Raw genomic sequence first — 21801 nt, 5'->3', positions numbered from 1 at the left:
CAACAAGAGAAGCCGCGATAGTGAGAGGCCCGTGCACTGCAATGAAGAGTGGCCCCCGTTTGCCCCAACTAGAGAAAGCCCTCGCACAGAAACGAAGACCCAACACAGCCAAAAATAAACAAATTAATTAATTTTTAAAAAATTTAAAAAGTAAAAAATAAAAAAATAAATATTTATGCAAACATATGATCTATGACATTAGGAACTATATTCTTCAAAAATCTAATGGACCTGCCATTTTACCCTGTCACCCCATAGAATTCAAAGTTAGATATGAAATGATACACAAGAAAGACTGAGAAATAACTCCATAATGCTATCGTCTTCTGAAAAATGTATGGAATCATTATACCACAGATACCATAAAACATGAAATTATTTAAGTTAGAAAATTAACCAATATACAGAGTAAGCAAGCAATCCAATCAGCAAGTTGTACCTCTAGACAAATGAGAAAAGTTCCGTTACAGATGGTACTATATCTGGTTTTTAATAAAAGTTGCTCTAATGTACAATAAAGTCATCAAAATTCCCCAAAATAGTTACCAGAATATTAAATATTAAAACATATAAACATTTATCTTGCCTTTTTAGACTAAGTGTAACTCACATGCTATGTTTTGATAACCAGGAAAATGAAGCAAAGGGTACTTTAAAATATTAATAAATAGTAGTATTTCAAAATTCCTACTCATCAGAAGTTTAGTTGTGGCATACTAACATGAAGTTTCTAATACTTAATTCAATAGTCATAGATGAATCACTCATTTACCCCAATCAATACAAATGTATTAAGCATGTTATTTAAAAATTCTTCTTTATGATTCTGATATGTCAAACGTAGACCAAAGAAATGTAGGATATACAACTCCTGATTATTAGTTAGCCTTGTAGTTCATAGTGTCACATTTTAATTGAAATTTAATTGCCTATTTGGATCATTTTTAAAAAATTGAATAGAATACCATAATTTAAATTCTTTCCATTTAATTATAGAAGAGAGTGGCTCAAAAGTATGTTAAGTGACAAAAGATAGCTTGTTTAAAATCTCTTACTCTTACCTTTGGGATTATTTGGGTCACGATTCAAAATTGCGTAACGAGGAAGTAAAATACCTTCAGCTTGAAGAATACTATATACTTCTCTCCTGAAGAAAAAAGAAAATATCCTTATTGTTTTATTGCTCTGTTTCACAATGAGTATATTACTGTACTGTTCATAAAGTACATTATTACTGTTCTATCACTAAAAAAGGCATGCATATAAAGTCTTTAAGTAAACAAATATGTCATTTAAAATACTGAAAAACTGTATTCTAAGTAAATATTCAGCAATATTAGAACAAAAGTATATGCACAATACTTTTTGTGGCATATTAAAATACTAATTTTTAAAATTGGGAATGTAAATGTATAAAAAGAAATGGTTAAAGTTACTATATCACAATGACAGAATATTACCTAAGTATTAAAAACCTTATACAGTACTCAGAGAATATTTAACAATGTGGGAAAATGTTTATAGTCTTTTAATAGAAAGGTGATCCTAATTTTGTAAAATGTAAGTGCATATATGTATTGCTTTCTATATTAAAAAATATGGTAAACGTAGTGGCAGGGTTAAATGCCATTCTTCATGATTTTATTTTCTAAATTTCTTAAAATGAATATGCATTTATATATATACATATATATTTATAATATATAAACATGTAAACCTAGGAAAAATGTTATAAAAATTGAGATATTAATAACATTACTATCTGGAAAAGGAAAAACAAAAACAAAAATAGAAAAACAAAAAACTATAGGGCCTTACACTTCATACAGCATTTTCATACGTATAACCTCATATTGTAATGCTAAGACAGAATAAAATAGAATACTGGTGAAATTATAAGGGTAGCCAGTAGAGTGAAACACCAATTAAATGAAATATATAAATGCATTTGTATTTTACAATTTCTTTTAAATATCTATGCTTTTGACCTGTTAAATGAATTGCTAAGATATACAGTAAAATATTTCTCATAATGGTTCCACTTTACCATTAAAAACCTAGTTATAATGGGTAAAGCTGTTGCTTCATCATCAGTCACATGACAGAAAAACTGTTCATAATTTTCAATGGCTTAGTAGGGTCTGGAAATTAAACAGACCTGGTTTAAGTCCTTGTCCCACTACCTGAGAAACTACTTGTGACTTTTGGCAAACTAAATGATCTGCCTGATTCTCAAGTTTCGTCACCTGTAAAACTGGGTATAAATACCTATTTCTAAGGATTATTTCAAGGATACCACAAATTTATATATGTATAAAAACACCTGATACCATGTCAGCTTAAGCAGATACTAAATAAATGTTAATTTTCCTTCCTTAATTTAGCCAACTTAACCACTCACCTATCTTGTATGAGATACTGCATATTCAAGTCATTGATTACAAATGGATTCCTGAGTTTTGCATAGGCAACTGCTTTGTCCAGTGGAAATCCTAAGAACACATATTATTAACATATTCTGTAGAATCTCAAGATAAGTTGACATCTATAACTTAATCAACTTGAATTCATGCCACTTCCTATAAAAGACTAATTCATTATGCATGTAACTGCTTTCTTTATAAGACAGAATAATAAATACACAAAACTTGATTTATCTTGTACTAGTAAATAAATCTTATTTTTTCTTAGTGAATTTGATTGATAAGGCACAGCAAGCCAGTGGTTACATAACCCAATTTAGAGTACTGACATGTTAGTTGATGCCTGATTATTCAAAGTCACCTGACAGAAGGTAAGACTACCTCATACACAAATAGAAATCTACATATAAATAAGTGTATCACAATCACCTGGTGATTTTTTAAAAATTTATATAACTCCTCTTCTTCTCACTAATGATATTTTGATGCGTATACATATAAATTAGCTGATAATTCAAAGAACTTAAGCATCTTCAAAAACAGCAGAAGAAAAATTAGTTTATATTCAACAGATATGCTCAAAATATAAAATATATGAGCAGAATCATGCTTGCTGTTAACTAGGTCAATGTTAACACAGCAGAAATTAAGTCCTTAAAATTTCTAGACTTTGGTAAAATTACTAATTACAATGAAAACAAATCAAATGGCAGATATAGTAAGAGATCTAAAAAAAAATCTAAGTAATTTTAATGATTATACTTCACTCTCTGTATTAACACTAAAAGACTCCAATTTTAACCATCAACGTATAGTATATGATTAAGAATGGCAGTATACCATAGATGTTAAGAGCATAAACCAAGGTTCAAATCCTAACTCCATCTTTCATTAGCTATGTGACCGTGGGCAAATTTATTTAATATCTCCAAGTCTCTGATTCCCAGCTGTAAAGGGGTATTTTAACTAAAAGGGTTTTTGGGAAATTAAATATAATAGTGTATATAAAACACTTATTACAATACCTGGCATAGTAAGTGCTCAATAAATATTAACTATAATTATTCCCTAAATAACAATATTTTAATAAATATCTAAGCAAAAGGGTAACAATCATCAGGCATACATAGCTTTAGCATTTAACTATAGTATGCTACAGTGTATCTGTGAAGACACTATTTTGTAGCATTATCAGAATAGTTAGTAGAGGAAGGAAGTGTTAAAGCCTACTGAAGTTAAAAAAACAAAAACAAAACAAAAAGCTATGGTCAGTTAAAAAAAAGATTTATTCCTAAATTCCTCTTAGCTTTTAACATTTAATTAGAAGTTCTCTATACCAAGAATCAATGGGCCACAAATCACAAACCCATCTAGTTTTATAGACTCTAAGAATTCATCACTTACTGTAAAGATGTCTCAATGTCTATGGTTTGAAGCCTTCTAACAGAATTCAGGAAATAAGAAACGCCTATATAGTCATTACCCTGCTTTTGTTGCTGTTAAAGAGGCAGCATGTGGGATATGACCTTAGGTAGTATCTAGTTTTTACAAGCAAATAACTAGCTTTAACTTAAATAGGAAGAACCATGTGATAGTAAGGGAAGAACACCTTACCACCAAGCATAAGCAAATTTTAAGATTCTCTAAAATGAATGACTTCAGTCTGTAAAGAAGACCAGGGACTTGACTTCTCTATGAAATAATGAAAATCAATATAGTGTATTGGAGCACAAAAAGTCTTAACCTGCTCCATCCTCTTCTTGCTGAAGGGGATGCTTTTTAAACACCTAACTAAAGTGAGACTTTAACACACCTGGAGGCTACATTAGTTTGGTAACAAAAATGATTTAATATGAATACATTTATAACTGAGTGCATATCTTTTAAATTAGCGCTCTTAATGAAAATTCACTTAATTCACAGATTCTTAGGTTATAAATTTTCAGACACACACTTAATAACTTTTGATTAGTGGACTTTACTATGAATACTTAAGCTTAATTGATATTTCAGTTTGATTTATAAAAGGTCGCAAGGAAAATATAAAATTCAAATATTAAGTTCTTAAGAAATAAAGCATGAATATGTATTGAGGAATGATAGATTATCTTCTATATGGCAAAACATATGGGCTTATAATATTTAAAAAATCAAGAATTTGTCCTAAGAAACTTAGAGTTGTAAACAAAGACATACATTCAAAAAGTTCATCACAACCTTATTTTTAATAGTAAAAATTGGAAACCATCTAACTTTTAAGATATTGGTTAAGTATGATATAGTACATCCACAGGATGATATACTATGACACCATTAAAGATCAGGTTTTTGACAAATGATATAGAAGGGGAAAACCTCTTGATGTAATTAGGTTAAAAATTAAATATAGTATTACATATACACTATAACACAAAATGTGTTTTTAAAAAATACACACAGAAAAAAAGATTGGAAAGAAATATATCAAAATGTTAATATCACTTGTCTGTGAGACTAGGTGAGTTTAATTTTATTTTTCTATTTTATCTATTAGTTTTATAGTTAGAAAGGATAAAGAGGTTTCCCTCCCTGTTTTACTACCTTTAGAATGAAAAGAAATAAGACAATCACACAAAGGCCAGTTTTCCACGGGTTCATTCAAAATAACATCTTCTTCAAATACTACTACTGTGATATATTTAAATAAGGAGATCCGTTCAAGAATTTCCTTCATTGGTTTGGATTTGGATTTCTTTGCCATGGAACATATTCCAACCACAATCTGCCTTTCCGGTGGCTAAAACAGAAAGAAAACAAAAAATCAGGTTGACTTGATAACAACTCCAAAGTACAGCTATCTTAAATCTCTGTCCGAAGTACATAAAGCATGTGATGAATCAATAAAAGTGACACATTACCCAAACAGGCATTTTTCAAGATTATATTGTTATAATAAATACTTAATAATAATAGTTTTCTACAAAGGTCTGGAAAAATTTTTTTAAAGTTTCAGAACACTGTTACTATTTTCATTCAAATCTCAAACTTAAATACTTCCTTAACTGTCTCTAGCGTTTATTTGCTAACTAACAATTTAGCAAACTGTTAAATTGCTAAAGGAGCAAATAAGGCCTAAAGGGCCAATAGGAGTGAGATAAAGAATTCTCTTGCCTAAAATAAGATATTTTCACTACAAAGCTATGCAGTGTTAAACTATTTTTGTAGATTGAGCTTAAATATGAGTTGGTCACCAATGACAACTTAGAAGGAAATTTTGGAGAAAGCCACACTGCTAAACAGAGGTGTCTATGCTCTTTGACACCCCAATCTTCGTACTCAACATTCCCAGTTTACGGTGTTGCTCACCTCTGGCACCCTTGCTACAGCTCAAAGGCCATGATTCAGCCTGAAATTTAAAACGCAGAATATAGAAACAACTTATGAGTAGCTCATGGGTTTATAAAATTACTCAAGATTCATTCTGAGGTCTTTGCATTTAGGTACTTTGAGAGTTTTATCAAATATAAAGCTGTGTCCAGTTTTCCATTTCAGTTCTTCTCTCTTCTATATTTATTTATTTCATACGACATTATAATCTGGGCCCAAAAGTGTTTTACTAGACTTTCTCTTATTATAAATCTAAAAATAAAACGGGGCAACATCTGAATTCTTCTTCTTCTTTATGCTTAGCATTATTCCTCTCACTCATATGAAATTTAGAGTTCAAATCGGTATTGGATTTGATGTTACCATCAAAGATTCTAAATCCTAACCTCCCTGGGATCTGCTGTCTTTCACCCTCTGATCATCCACTTTTATGTTCCCTTATTCAATTCTTTCCTGATCAAAAGCCTCGACATAGCTCATTATGATGTTCCTTAAGTAGATTTCCCTAGACAACAAGAGTACTCAACCTAACGTCATTGATATCTTAACAGAACGCTCTGGAACAAATCATTTTATCAATCTACAGGTCAAATGAACCAAATCAAGCTCCTCAAAATGTGAACTCAATTTAATTAGTACCAATATTCCAAGAACTATGCTAAGCACTGAAGAGTTACATATACAGAAACTACCTGTCATCAAGCACTTTGAATCTAACAGGAAACACAGTAATCATACAGTACATAGTGATACACAGAACAGAAGTATATAGTCAAGGTATAGAAATGGTATTGAGGAAAAAATGTTCAAGTTTCTCATGGGGAAAAGTGTAAGGAGAGGGGGAAGACTGAACAACATGAAATCTGAGGTTTTGAGGAACGAAAAATGATTCACAAATTATCCAAAAAGGAGGGGCATTTCACAGAGATAAAGAAGTACATACAACAGCAAACAGGCATGGTACAAGATGGAATATGTGGGAAATAAAAATCTGATATTGCTAAGACATAAAAGGTAAAAGAGAAGAGAGACAAGTACAGTTCTAGACATAGGAGAGAGATAAAAATCCTTATATGGAAGAAGACTGGACTTGATTTATCAGTGGTGTTCTCATGTGCTCAGAAGAACTCTAAAGAAAAGGGGTAAGCGTAGCAGAGGCAGAATCAAAAGTGTTTTCTAGTCTAAGTCAGTTAGAGAAGCTCTGCTTTTATGTTTTAGTTACTGGACTTCTACATAAGACTTTAGATGAAGAAAAGTTTTGGCTGGCATGAGAAGTTTGAAAACCATCATTTTTTTCTAGGGGTGAGGTGGGGGGGGGTGGGATAGATTTTAAATGGGTGACAGTCTGATTTTGCATTTCAGATGTATAACTGCACTGTGAAAGGTGTTGTTAAGTAACAGTGAAAAAGAATTTGAAGAGTCATCTAATAGCTATTTTTGGTTCATTTTTACTACTTACATCAAGTAAAACAGGTTTTTGTTTTAAAACAAAATTCTCTTTTCAATTGGAAATATAAGAAACACATATTTTAAGTTTGTATTTTAAATAGGTTCTCAAAGTAAAGCAATCTCTAATTGTTAAGGGACAAAAATGATGAGTAATAAAAATGCTGAGCTAACATAACCATAGCAAAATAAACATAATAAATGTGTTACTCCTAAAGATCCAGTATGGTTTACACACACACACACACACACACACACACACACACACTCCCGTAGATACTTGAGGTAGTTTCTCCTAGCCACACAGTTTAGACTTCTGAATAGCTAATAAAAGGGATATCTTCAGGTCAACCACCACTTGTGTTGACAACATGACAAACTTAATGAAGCTGGTTAAGCAGTTCTTTTTTAATACCTTTAAAATTCTTTATCTTGATGTATTTGTTGCAGCATTTCTACATACAAGGAACCCTTTGATTTATGGCCCTGATTACTCTTTCTCCTTGTCACTTTTTCTACCCAACCCTGTGTTATACTAGGCATATCACTGAAAGACACTAAATTAGTCATTATTAAACAACTTAGAAATCTGACCTCTAATTGTCTTTCTTGAAGCACTACAGATTCAGTAATGTTACTAATGAAACACAGTATGCTTTTTCAGTTTAAAAATTTCCAACAAATTTCTATGTGAAGAAAAAAGTCTTAATACTTTAAGACAATGGTATCAATTCCCCTTCACAGTGATCAGTAAAAAGCCTAGACTGTATTGGTCTTCACTAAACAAACAAACAACTTACAGATTCATCCTCCTCCTCATCATCTTCATCTGCATGGTGGAAGAAGTGTCGATAATTTCCAGGGTTTATTTCTGTATCCTCAGGTCCAACAAAGAATCTGGGGGCTTCACTCATTTTTATTTCATTTGATATAAATACAACTTAAATGTGATATACTAGAACTGTTTCTAAATAAACAGCATCTGAAAAAAGCATTCCCTCTGTAAGAGCTGACACATGGGTCTGTTGCAGCTTGTTTCTGCTTATACAATCACTTGAAATTGTGATGACAGTTAGTTGGCAAATGTTCATTTGTTCTCAGATATTATTGCTTCATTGTTGATGCAGTTTAAAAGACAAGACAGTGACGCTATTGCTTCAGTGAGTTGATATGGCAATCTTTTTACCTAAAATGCAATTAAAAAATTAATTTTGGAGACTGTACTTCAAAATCACTCATGTAAAAATAACTTTAAATGACACTTGTAAAATCATTACCAATAACTTGATGTATACCTTCAAATGAAAAGACATTTTTTCCATAAATTTAAGAAATTTAGACTCTCATCTTCAATAATATATATCTTGGCAATTTGACAAACTGATACAAAATACCAAAAAAGAGTACACTAAATTCCTCAAGTCTAAAAATATCTAAGGAATTAGGAGAAAATTATTCAAATTATAACAAAATTACACTAAAAGCTAAATCCCTCTTCACATAGTTCAGTAATATCTGAATAGAATGGAAAAGGATATAATATAATGTGGATTTAAAAATCATTAACAACTATATAGCAATCTGAAATTACATTAAATCAATTTTTAAAAGGCTTCAATTTGTAAAAGTTCAATTTGCAAACAGGTTTTTTGGGGTACATAACCATTCTGCATTTTGGTCTCACATATAAATCAACAAAACAAGATTAGAATGAAAACAAGATTTCATTATAACAGCAGCTCAAAGTTTTACAGTCAAAAACTCTTTTGCAATATTTTATAATAACCATAAATGGAGTATAACCTTTAAAAATTGTGAATCACTGTATTGTACACCTGTAACTTACATATTATGTCAACTATACCTCAATTTAAGAAAATAAAGGGGCTTCCCTGGTGGCACAGTGGTTGGGAGTCCGCCTGCCGATGCAGGGGACGCGGGTTCGAGCCCTGGTCCGGGAGGATCCCACATGCCGCGAAGCAACTAAGCCCGTGCGCTACAACTACTGAGCCTGAGCTCTAGAGCCCGCAAGCCACAACTACGGAGCCCATGTGCCACAACTACTGTGGAGCCCGTGCTCCACAACGAGAAGCCACGACAATGCGAAGCCCGCGCACCGCAACGAAGAGTAGCCCCCACTCACCACAACTAAAGAAAGCTTGTGCACAGCAACGAAGACCCAGCACAGCCAAAAATAAATAAATAAATAAATAAATTTATATTTAAAATAAAACTAGTTTACCTAGCCAGGCAACTACATTGTTATGAAATTTAAAACTTTGTGATTAAAGAATAAAAGCAGAAATAATTCATTTTATGTATCAGTGCTTTTTATTCCTATTTCCCTTGCACTGTTTCATATATAAAAGATGTTTGCTGAAAAATAAAAAGAGAAAGTTTCCAATTGTTGTAAAACTTGATGGCAGTGAATAAGCTGATCTCAGTTCTTCTGTTTTGTATCAAAAGGCAAACCTCTTTGGGTTCTTTTTAGTTTTTAACCCCTCCCATCCACCTGAAACCAGCCCTAATACTGAATATTTAGTAGCAGAAAGGGCATGTGTTTTAGAGTCAGATATACCTATTTAAATCTGTCATTACATAACAAGCAACTTATGCTAGTTTCTCTAAATTTCTTCATCTATAAAAAAGGGGGTATCATAGTACCCTGTAACTTTGTGAAGAGTAAGTAAATGTTTGGCATACACTAAACACTCAATAAACCTTAGTTTCTATAGGCACTCTATAAACCAAGCTCCCTACTAACATAACATAAAATCTAACAAAATGAATATTGCTCATTATTTGTTGACCTAAATCACAAATAACTTTTAACCTATTACAGAAGGCACAGTATTAGGTGCTGGCAATATAAAGTCAAAGTAAACATGAACCTTTTTCTTAAGCAGCTTAAGGTCTAGAAAGAAGACAGCCAAGTAAATTAACGTTTTCTGTTTTAGTGTGATAAGCACACCAACAAAACTGACAGTAGAAATATGCAATAATGTCTCACTTTTCATTTCAGAATGGCAACAGTGGGAGATGTATTTCAGTGCATATAAAGATATATGTCTACTTATATATATGCAGGTAAGTATGTACATGTGTACACTTTTTTTTTTTTTTATGGCTGTGTTGGGTCTTCGTTTCTGTGCGAGGGCTTTCTCTAGTTGTGGCAAGCGGGGGCCACTCTTCATCGCGGTGCGCGGGCCTCTCACTATCACGGCCTCTCTTGTTGCGGAGCACAGGCTCCAGACGCACAGGCTCAGTAGTTGTGGCTCACGGGCCTAGTTGCTCCGCGGCATGTGGGATCTTCCCAGACCAGGGCTCGAACCCGTGTCCCCTGCATTGGCAGGAAGATCCTCAACCACTGCGCCACCAGGGAAGCCCGTATATGTGTACACTTTATGTCATGATTTTAAAATTGTACTTTCTTCTAATTTAGGTGCTTTAATGAAAGTGATAATAATCCTGTTCTACAGGCAGAGCTGAAAATTAATTTTCAAAAACTCTGTAATTTTAGAGTGTTCATCGTGAAAAGTCTAGAATGCATAAAAATGAAATTTTAAAAGTCAGTTAATAATACCATGACCCAGTGGCAGAACTACTGGTTGTAGTTCTTAGTTGTGGAATTATTGGGTTGTATTTCCTACTAGTCCCTTTACTATATATTTTCCCAAATTTCGGAGCTACTTTATACGTGTATTATGTGTGAGTAGAAATCAGCTTTTGGAAAAAAATGTGTATCCTGCACATTTTTTCCCAAGAGTATAAATGAATGACTGATCTGTCCCCTTCTCTTCACTTAGTCAAATTCTGTTTGTCTTCAATGCTGCTTCAAATACATATATGTCTTCAAATACATATATGTATGTCCCCCATCTGATTATGGGTTTAGGTCTGAAACCATGTCTCATTCACTCATCTGGAGAGAGACAATAGACAAATCAACAAATAAATATATGTTAGGAAGACCTCCTTAATATGGTGACATTTGAGTAGAAATCTGAATTAATGAGGAAACCAGCCATGGGGTTATATGACAAGAGCATTCCAGACAAGAAACAAACTCTAAAGGCCCTAAAACATAAATATTTGGCATATTTCACATGATCAAGGAAAAGTAAGGAGAACATTGCAGCTGGAGCAGAGCAAGCAAGTAAAGGAAAAATGGTAGAAAATAAAGTCGGAGAAGTAGCTAAGATACATACAGAGGACTGAGAAGCCACGGTAAGAATTTTCAATTTTATTAAATGTGATTGGATTGCTTTTAAGAGAACGGGAGAAGAAGTAGAGACAAGCTATACTGACAATTCTTTTGAAGGGCTTTGTTATAAAGGTAGGCAAAGGCTTTCTTTTTTGTTTTCTCTTCTGATATATGAACGATACTTACAAATACTAGAAACAGACTGAACAGGCTAGTGGTTAATAGTATGGATCCTGGAGCCAAAAACACTTGGTGTTAAATCTTAACTCCAGTAGCTGTGTGACCTTGAGCAAGTTAATTAACCTCTAAGAGCCTCAGTAAATCGTACCTATCTTTCAAGTTGTTTTACAGATTAAATTATATTTAGAAACTTCTTATATCCCACCGCTCAGGCAATACTCCATACCAATTTTATCAAAATATTTGGGAGAAAGGCCCAGGTATTTTTAAGGCTTCTCAGATTCTAATGTGCACCCAAGTTTGAGAACCCCTGTACAACTCAAAAAAAGGAGGGAGAGTGTAGAACAATGGAAGTACATGGCAAGCAAAACCTGTGTTTGCCATTGTTATGAGAGCATGCTATTATTACAGGAGATCTGATGATCTGATTAAAAAGGAGACAAAGCTGATGAAGCAGAGTCTTTGTCTTCTTGATGCTTGGCACATCTCAAGTACCCAAAAAATATTCCCTCACAAACCTTTCCTTAACAATTTCCAAGATTTCTTCTCTGAATCATTCATCTTGCCCTTTGGTCACCTCTAACCTTCGCATTATTTAGCTGTTTTGGTTGTGTACATCCCTTCAAAACACAATAAGCTTCAAGAGAATGAACATCTATTCACCATTGCTACCTGGTACGTACTTAATTTGTTAACCCAGAGCTTCCCAACACATTGCCTCACCATGAATGAATACTTTAAGTATGCCAAGTATGGCAGCTGGAACCCCCTGGCCAGTTGCCTCCAACACCACTCTCTTCGTTTCTCCTGGAAACACTGTACAAATACTATCACTTTCTATGCATACTCTAATATGAAAAAAGTTGGGAAGCAGTTATGACTTTGTGATTTAACAATTATTCTCAGCAATCCTGGGATCAGAGATATTTTCCTCGTTTTACAAATGCTTGCAGTACATAGATAAATGTCCATCATTTGATTATAAATGAGGACTTGAAGCTCAGAAAGTTCAAGAAATTTGACTGTAACCACACAGCCAATAAGACTTGTAAAAAGAAATCAAATTCAGGTCTGTTTAAACCAAAGGCCATCATGATCACTTAAAGGCAAAATCAGGACTCCACAGTCCTTACCACACAGCATTATACATACTGAATAAATACTTATAACACTAAAAGTATGAAATAAATGTACTTTTTGTTTCCCCTACCCAAGTGATATGTATACTGTAGTACAAGATGAAATTTTATGGGCATGATAGGAAATCCAGGATATTCTAAATGAATTGCTATTTCACCTGAACCCCTGACAAAACAAATATACCTTATGCATTTCCACATTATTTAGCATTTCGACCAACCTACATCCTCCATCATAAATTCCAAAACATATAACTGGCCTTAAAGATATTACATTATTCAAGTATCAAAGTTGAGCCTTTCTTATTTTTAAGATTCTTTCTATAGCAGTAGTCCCATAATAGACAAGCTACATCAGAATTATCTGGGACATCTGTAAAAACTCAAGTTAATAGACCTCCCACAAATTTTCTACAGCAGCATTTCTTAACCAGATAATCTATATTTTAACAAATCAAAGTGTAGCCAGATTTGGTAATCTGTTTAAATTTGTGCAAAAGACAAATACCTATTAAGGTTGATTTCTAAATTTGAAATCAGTATAATGCTACTAAAGTACCCACACTCAAAGCACTGGTTCTCAAACTCTAGAATGCACTGGAATCACCTGGAGGGCTTGTTAAACTACTAAACTAAAAAGTCTGGAAGTCACGCCTTTGCTAACCCCCAAATACACATCAGCACCCTCTCCCATCCTCTATGCTCCACAGCATTTTGGATCTATCTTTACAAATATGTTTCCACTACAGTTATGGTTTTCCTCCCCAACTTTTTATTGTGAAAATTTTCAAATATTCACAGAAATTGAAAGAACAGTTTACTGTAAACACCCATATACCCACCACTGGACTCAACAATTGCTCTACCATTTGAAAGTAAGTTGTAGACATCAATATGCATCATCTCTAAATACTTTACTATGCATCTCCTAAAAATAAGGACATGCTCTTAACATAACCACAGTATCATTTCCACATAAGAACATTAATAGTTCTCCAATACTATTCATATGTAGTTGCATGGGAGCTTTTCGAGAACGAGGATGTCATCTATATATTCCCAGTACTTAATTGGTGCATAGCATTTATTTGGGTGATGAATAAGTGTTCCACCAATTGTTAAGTTTAATACCCTCACAACAACTACCCTGCAAGTCGTGAGTTTAAAACTTAAACAGCGGGGCTTCCCTGGTGGCGCAGTGGTTGAGAGTCTGCCTGCCAATGCAGGGGACACGGGTTCGAGCCCTGGTCTGGGAAGATCCCATATGCCGCGGAGCGACTAAGCCCGTGAGCCACAATTACTGAGCCTGCGTGTCTGGAGCCCTTGCTCTGCAACAAGAGAGGCCGCGATAGTGAGAGGCCCGCACACCGCGATGAAGAGTGGCCCCCGCTTGCCGCAACTAGAGAAAGCCCTCGCAGAGAAACGAAGACCCAACACAGCCATAAATAATAAATAAATAAATTTAAAAAAAAAAAAAAACTTAAACAGCAAGCTTTGATTGTACAACCTGCACCTTCTGCCCATCAGTTTAATCACCTGCTTTAAACAAATCCATGCAAGTTTAAGTATTTTGGTTTCTGAACTATTTAATTCTGCATCAATACTGAAGCTCCATGAAGACAGACATCACATCTGTCTGCCTTCACACACCTAAATAGGCATACCAAATATTTTTCTAATGAATACTTTCAGCTACTGAAAATGTTAGTGAAGAAGTTGGAAGCAATGAAGCACAGCGGTAGGACAATGGTAATGTAATAGTTAAGAATACAGATTTTGAAGTCTGAAAAACCTGCTTTCTAGTACAGGTTTGTTCAAACGTTTACTAGTAGCAAAAATTTACTAGGGCAAGTTAAGTGAGGCTTAGAGATAAGGCTCAGTTCCTACCTCTGTAAAATGAGAATAATAATCTAATACACCTCATGGAATTGTTGAGAGAAGTATATGAGAAACTATGTAAAGCACTTGGCACACATAAGAACTCAGCGAATGGCAGCTATCATTATTTTTTTTATTGGCTTGAAACAAAACCTTTATTTTTCATGAAGAATTTTCAGTAGCAAAGCAAAACCCTATCCCACTGTAGAGCAAGGATGCTAGGTGCTTAAGTCAGCAAGGAGGCTTCCTACTTCCACAACGAAGCTTCTCAATACGCTAAAGCCAAGGTAAGTATCATGCACGGGACTCCAAAGGTCGCAAACTCCCAGGAAGTCCTAGTAAATGAGATCCAGTGGTCACCACCCTCGCCCCTTCTCCCTCGAAGCGCGCGAGGATGCAACATTCCAACCGATTAGGGGCGGCAGTGCCCTGCAGCCTCCTTCCCTACTCTGGAAAGCTGCAACGGAAGGGGCTTTTGGTCACTTGTAGTGGAGTGGAGAAGGCGAGGAGCAGAAGGACAAAGACTGAGGAATGAAAATAAAAATAGCCATCTCTACCCACAGCAGTCCCCAAACTCGAGACTGCCTACTTCGGTGGAACGAGACCGCAGCCTGGCGTACCAGCCAGAACCTCGGCAGTTCCCTTCGAGCTAAGATGAAACCTCCGGTACCTCAAACCCAAGAAATGCAAAAGGAAAGTAATGGAGGAGGAGGAGAAATTAAGACACAGAAGGACCCTCAAGGCTGTACTGTCACTCCTCCACACCCACGCTGCCTCTCTGGCACATGCCCCTAGGAGAAGCGCGTGTCTAGGCTCCCCCAGAGCGCAGCAGGAGACAAAACAACTGCCCAGCAGCGGCCGCAAACCTCGGGGGACCAGGTTCCGCATCTTGATTCCTTCGGTCTCGGGGCCCGCACCTGCCACGGCTGCGGTCGTCACGCGAACTGCAGGAAATGACCACGCCCATTCAGGCCTCGGTTTCCCCTTTAATCCCCGGGACAGAACTGAGGTGTTCGTCAAAGAGACTCCAGCTGTTAGCTTGAACCTGGGTCTTCTCTCTTCAATAGCAGCTGGAAGGAAGGCCACAGAGAGATACTGTAGGCAGCACTACACCTCGCCGAACCCTGGTCACGCCTCTTCCCATCCCGCCTCGGGTCTCACACAGAAACCTCACCGGGCGGAACGATTTCCGGCAAGAACCAAACGATCCGCCCTAACCTTTTCTGACCGGAGCTCCGAGGCCCCCGTTATCACGCCTCTCTTAACCACACGGATAGTTCCGCTTCCGGCAGCACCACATAAGTCGCGAGAGGAAGCTTAAATCTTGACGCTTGCGTTTAGGACCACTTCGGTGAGTGGTCGTTTTGGTGTGTTCACACCTGATGATTTTTTAAAATGAGGCGTGAGCTGACAGTAATTTCAAAACCATTCGCGTCAACTGGTTTAAAGAAGGGTTTAATTGACTTTGTGGAGATTGCGCAGGCGCCCTTGGAGCGGGAGGGCCTTGCTTGGGCGTTGCGATGCCCGCGACAGCTGAGCAGAGAAGAGACGAGTTCCGTTGTCGGGCCTAGGGAGGTGCCTTCTCCGTGTGACCGAGTTTTACTTATTGGTCATTTTCTTGCCTACGCTAAACTTAGCTGGACCTTGCCCTTAAGAATTAGTTAACGAGTAACCCAGACTCTGGAAATGCTCCCTCAGAGTAGCAAATTCAGAAGCTGAGTGCTGCCTTTGGCTGACAGTAAAGAATTCTCCTCCTTACTTTATCATAGTTGTCATTTCATCTTTTGCCCCAGATTAAAATCTCCCGTGGCGGATAGAAATGCGAGTTTAAGGGAGAATCTTGCCCTGTTGTTTTAAAGGAAAATTACTATCTCTGTGGATGTTCTTTAAATGAGCATTTCTGAACCAAAGTAGAGAAATAATCTTTAAAATTTAAATTCATTTATCACACGTGGCTTCATGTGTATGCATATGGAGATGAAGGCGTTTTTGTTAAATGAATTTGCACGTTGAAGTGAAGCAGATTATAGGGAAGTGTATTGTGTAATTAGATTTCCCAGTCGTTTTTGTTACATAAAGTTGTGCACTTCCAATTTTTCAGAGATTATAATAGAATAATTCGGAAGTAAAATTAATGATCCCAAGTAAATATGTTTATCGAAATATTACAGATTTTAAGTTTTAAAGTTGGGACATATGCGTATTATAACCTTTAGAGGCTCAAATTGTGTTTTGCCCTTGGTGAAACACAGTTAAATCCTAATTTTATTTAAAGTGGTACCTAACTGCCTTTATTGCACACACAAGATAAAATTATTAAAGGAATCAGGTAATAAGTATTTACACCTACAATAAGTATTCATTGACTTCATTTAATATTGTACCAGAGACATAGTGTAAAAAGCTCAACCAAATTTGACCCTGACAGTTCCTCAATTAGGATTTGTAATAAGACGCCTTTACTGCCTTTTCTCATCCCTACATATTTTAATACACGAGTAATTATTTTTTTAAGAATTCTTGAAAATATGAGCATATCCAAAAAAGGTGTAATGTAATCTTCGTGTTTATAACTCAAACTACTTAATTCTCCCTTGTAAATGATACCTTTGTTTAATAATATTTGGGAATAGGAAGATATTTATCTTTGTTCTGAGTATTATAGCCTAAAGCCATTTGCTCAAATTAACTATTCCACTGGTTGGTTTCTAGGGACCAAATAGTTCTTTTGAAAAGGAAAAAACTATTAGTTCTTTAAGTTATACCTATATATAAATAGCAAACATTAGCAGGAAACTTTTAACCTTCCACTTAGAGGACTATACTTCTTGTGAACTGATTTTTCTTTCTTATTCGTTTTCTATTTCTCCTTGTCATCTGTCTTTACTGCCAGAACCATAAGCTTGTGAACCCAATTAGACTATAAATTCATTATAAAGTATACAACTCTTGATTCTTCTGGGTTTTGTGTTTAGCAGTAAAACGTAAATAAACATTGCTATGAAACATTAATCTTGTTCCATTCATGAAAGGAACGAGATTTTTAAGTCTTTTTTTCCTTGAAGATAAAGGTTTGAGACAAGAAAGTTCTCTGCTGCCTTTAACAGTTTTATATGGATGATAATAATACTTAAACATTTTAACAATAATTATATATTGCTTTACCATTTGCGAAGGACTTTTCAAATTCAAAATTATCTCATTGACCTTCATAATTGTGAAAAAGGAAAGGTAAGTACTATTCCCTTTTTGTCAAACATGGATACTGAGACTTATGGTACTGTCACATGCTAGAAATTCGGACTCCTAAAAGCCATACCTTCTTAGACAGGCCCTACTTGTAGTGCCATATATCAATACATGCAAGTGAAGTAATGTTTTCTGAAGTGAAATAATAGTCAACTTTGGAACATGTGCTCTTTTTAAATTCAATGCTACCTCTCCTGTCAGGAAATGCAAGTAATTCTTACTCATTTACAAATAGTTGAATGTCCACTGTGTCCTGAATAGTATATGAAACAATGTAATCATTAAAAACTAACAAGACCTTCTCATTCCTCATTTATAACCTAAATTATTTATTACAAAAATCATTTTAAAACTTTTCTAGCAGAGGCCTGAACCAAGTATTATGAAAGCTGAGGATGACAGATAATTAAATTAGTGTGTGTTGGGGGACGGACCACAAAATGGTCCGTCCCCCGACACACACTAATTTAATTATTTAAATTAAATTTAGAGAGACCAGAGCAACAGAGACCAAGGTTTAAATTGAAGTCAATGGATGCATTCACTAACTGTGTTGCCTTGAGTAAAGTGGATAATCTCTCTGAACCTCCATTTTCTTATCTCTAAAACAGATGTAAAACTAGTACCTGCTCCATAGCATGTTGTGAGGATCATCACAGTAAAGTGCTGTATAAATGTTTGCAATTATTTTTTAAATCTGCTTTAGTACTTATTTTTCAAAAATTAGTTCAAAACATTGTTTCCTCTCTTTATAGTTTCGGCTTTTCCAGATGTCATTAAAAGACTGGCATAGAGTATGTATGTAGCCTTTTGTGTCTGCTTTCACAACACAATGATTTTGAGATTCCTCCCTATTGTTAAATGTATTTGTAGTTCCTTTTTGCTGAGTGGTATTCCACTGTGTGGATCTACCATAGTTTGTTTATCCATTCACCTGTTGATGAACTTCTGGATTGTATTCAGGTTTTGGCTGTTATGAATAAAGCTTCTAGAAACATTCACATACAGATTTTTGTGTGAACATATACTTTCATTTCTCTTGGGTTAAAACTGTTTTCCAACATGTTTACACCATTTTTTATTCTTACCAGCAATGCTTTGCATGCTTGGTAGTACTTAGTATTGCCAGGTTTTGTTTTGTTTGTGTTGTTTTTTGCCATTTTGGTGGATTTGTAGTGATATCTTATTGTGGTTTTAATTTGCGTTTTTCATTGTCTAATGGTGTTGAACATCTTTCCATGTTTTTATTTGCTAACCATATCTTCTTTGATGAAGTGTCTGTTCACACCTTTTGCCCATTTTAAAAATTGGATTGTTTGTTTTCTTATTATTGAGCTTTGAGAATTCTTTTTAAATTCTGGACCCAGGTTTTTCATTATATATGTGTACTGCAAATACTTTCTCCGGGCTGTGATTTCTCTTATTTTCTTAAATTAAAACAGAAGTTTTAATTTTTTCTTTTATGGGTGGTTCTTTCTGTTTGCTATCTGGGAGTCATTGCCTATCCTAAGCTCACAAAAATTTTCTTTTTGTTGTCTTCTAGAAGTTCTATAACTTTAGGTGTTACATTTAGGTCTATGACCATCGTGAATAATTTTAATTTCTTCATATGGTGCAAGGTATGAGTTGAGATTCATGTTTTTTCACATGGATGTTTAGTTAGTTGCTCCAGCACCATTTGTTATAAATATTATCCTTTCTCTATTGAATTACCTTGGCACCTATGTCAAAAATCAGTAAACACCATTTCTGTGTGGCTGTATTTCTGGACACTCTGTTCTGTTCTGTAGATCGATGGCTGTCATTTTGCTAGTACCACAGGGTTTTGATTACTGTAACATTAAAGTAAGTCTTGAAACCAGGTAATGTAAAATTTTTCAACTATATTCTTGTTTTTCAAACTTGTTTTAGCTTTTCTGAGTCCTTTGGTTTTCCATATCAATTTTAGAATCAGCTTGTCAGTTCCTACAAAAGAGCTTGTTGGGTTCCTGATTGCATTGCTTTGATTCTATAGATCAGTTTGTGGAGAATTGACATCTTAGTGAGCTTATCCAGTTCTTTTCTCATTGTTAGGGTAGGAGTGACTTTTTTTCCAGCTTTCTGCCTTCTAGGCAGAAGCCTATATGGGAATTTTTAAATGCTGTTTCAGAAAGGAATAATTTAGTTCCATAGTTGAGTATTATAATTTACCAGTCAATTTCAATCTGAATTAACCACTTGAAGTCTTTTTTCTTATCTGGAAAATGGGATATGGAATCACAATCGCTGGGCTTCCTTTCGGTGCTATATTAATGTGTTCTTTAGTCAAGATCTAATTTTTCAGTGTGTGATGTGGTATATTTAATTTTTCAAAAATCTGTTCATCTTTCCCTACTTCTTGAAGATTAAATGTATTTTAATATCCTTTGCTATATTATAATTGTGTGAAAGATGCAAAAGAAAAGAAATAATGAAATAAACTAACTCTCCTGTTAATAATGATTGGTCTTTCAATTAGAAAGCCTTATTTCCTGAACTTTTTGGAAGTTAGAAGTACACATCATCAAGAATGATGTGTATGTTTTAAGAAGTGTAAAAATTAATTTTACAAAGAGAAAATGAAATAAGAAACCTTTTTCTTCTGTGAAATTACCTCTTCCCTTTTTTCTTTATTTAGGAAGTGCTTAGAAAAGAGATATATGGAATTGACCTGATAGGTGCTTTTTGTTATACACTTAGAGAACTTAGTATTAACATTGTCATCTGCCAGGTTTTTTTTGATTCCAGTGAAAGGAATGTCGAAAACTTTTAGTCTGTACCTCTGAGCGACCTATAATTTATAAATATCAGTGTTATCAGTCTACAACCTTTCAACATCCAAAAATTAAACTTCATAAATCCAATTTGTATTCACTTGTTAAATGCCTTAACTCACAGTTGTCAAGCTGTGTGCCAAGGCTTCCTAGGGCATCATAGTGAATTCACAGGGTGCCATGAAACATTTTAAACTTTCAAAGGAAACACAGGTGTATTCAACATCTATCATATCCCTTATGGACTACTAGTTCACAGTTTCAACATTAGGTCACACTACATTCCTTTTTTTTATATCTTTGCAAAACTGGTTTTTGGATGTTTGCTGTGGTAATAATGCAGATACTGTACGAAAATCAGTATGAAAGAAGAAATGAGGGTGGCAGTGTCTAATCTAATTGCAAGGTTTGAGAAGTTGTACACTGACCAGAGGTGCAGGCATGCCATTAGTAAGTAACTATAGTTACCTCAATGCTATAGACAATGTTTGTGTCCCCTCTAAATTCATGTGTTGAAATTCTAACCCCTAATGTGATGGTATTAGTAGGTAGCATCTTTGGTAGATGATTAGATCCTGAGGGTAGAACTCTCAAGAATGGGTTAAGTTTCTTTATATATAAGAGAGAGCTCAGAGAGCTCCTGAACCCCTTCTACCATGTGAGGACGTAGCAAAGATGCCATTTATGAACCCGGAAGCAAGCTCTTACCAGACACCAAATCCACCAGATTGTTCTTGAACTTCCCAGCCTCTAGAATTATCAGAAACAAATGTTTGTTGTTATTAAGCCAACTAGTCTATAATAAATTACTATAGCAGCCCAAATGGACTAAGATAGCCAGGAGAAGGGAAATGGGAGGGGTATGGTGGGAACTTAGAAGAGAGAGGTTTTTAAGTATAAGGGCAAGATATAGACATCACTGTGCTTTATGCAAACATTCATGTTTTCCAATGGCCAATTTTTTTCTACCAGTTACAATTACCCACATCCCTCTGTGTTTTAGTATGGTGTATCACACTGATTGATTTGCGTATATTGAAGAATCCTTGTATCCCCTGGGATAAACCTCTGTGTTTTAGGACCTGTACTTCCTTTGAGGTGTGAGAGTTTGGTCTTTTGCTCCT

General features: G+C 35.0%; 2 protein-coding genes across 4 annotated transcripts in view; one reads left to right on the top strand and one right to left on the bottom strand.

Moving 5' to 3' along the window:
- The window catches only part of PPIP5K2 (diphosphoinositol pentakisphosphate kinase 2), an 80474-nt gene extending 64677 nt beyond the window's left edge, over positions 1-15797 (bottom strand). Inside the window, 5 exon segments of the mRNA XM_036846262.1 lie at positions 1062-1147; positions 2402-2492; positions 5004-5199; positions 8036-8421; positions 15554-15797. Coding sequence (XP_036702157.1) covers positions 1062-1147; positions 2402-2492; positions 5004-5199; positions 8036-8149 — 487 coding nt within the window. The 5' untranslated portion in view covers positions 8150-8421; positions 15554-15797.
- Positions 15798-15883: 86 nt separating this feature from the next.
- Positions 15884-21801, top strand: part of GIN1 (gypsy retrotransposon integrase 1) — a 29230-nt gene continuing 23312 nt past the window's right edge. For all 3 annotated transcript variants that reach the window (XM_036846264.1, XM_036846263.1, XM_036846265.1), the window contains exon 1: positions 15884-15987. The gene's annotated coding sequence lies outside the window, so the exon portion shown is untranslated. The remainder of the gene's footprint in view (positions 15988-21801) is intronic.

This window comes from Balaenoptera musculus, chromosome 3, assembly GCF_009873245.2.
Source record: "Balaenoptera musculus isolate JJ_BM4_2016_0621 chromosome 3, mBalMus1.pri.v3, whole genome shotgun sequence".
NCBI classification, from domain to species: domain Eukaryota; kingdom Metazoa; phylum Chordata; class Mammalia; order Artiodactyla; family Balaenopteridae; genus Balaenoptera; species Balaenoptera musculus.
Note: the sequence above shows the minus strand (reverse complement) of the source record. Positions and strands in the feature narration are given on the sequence as shown.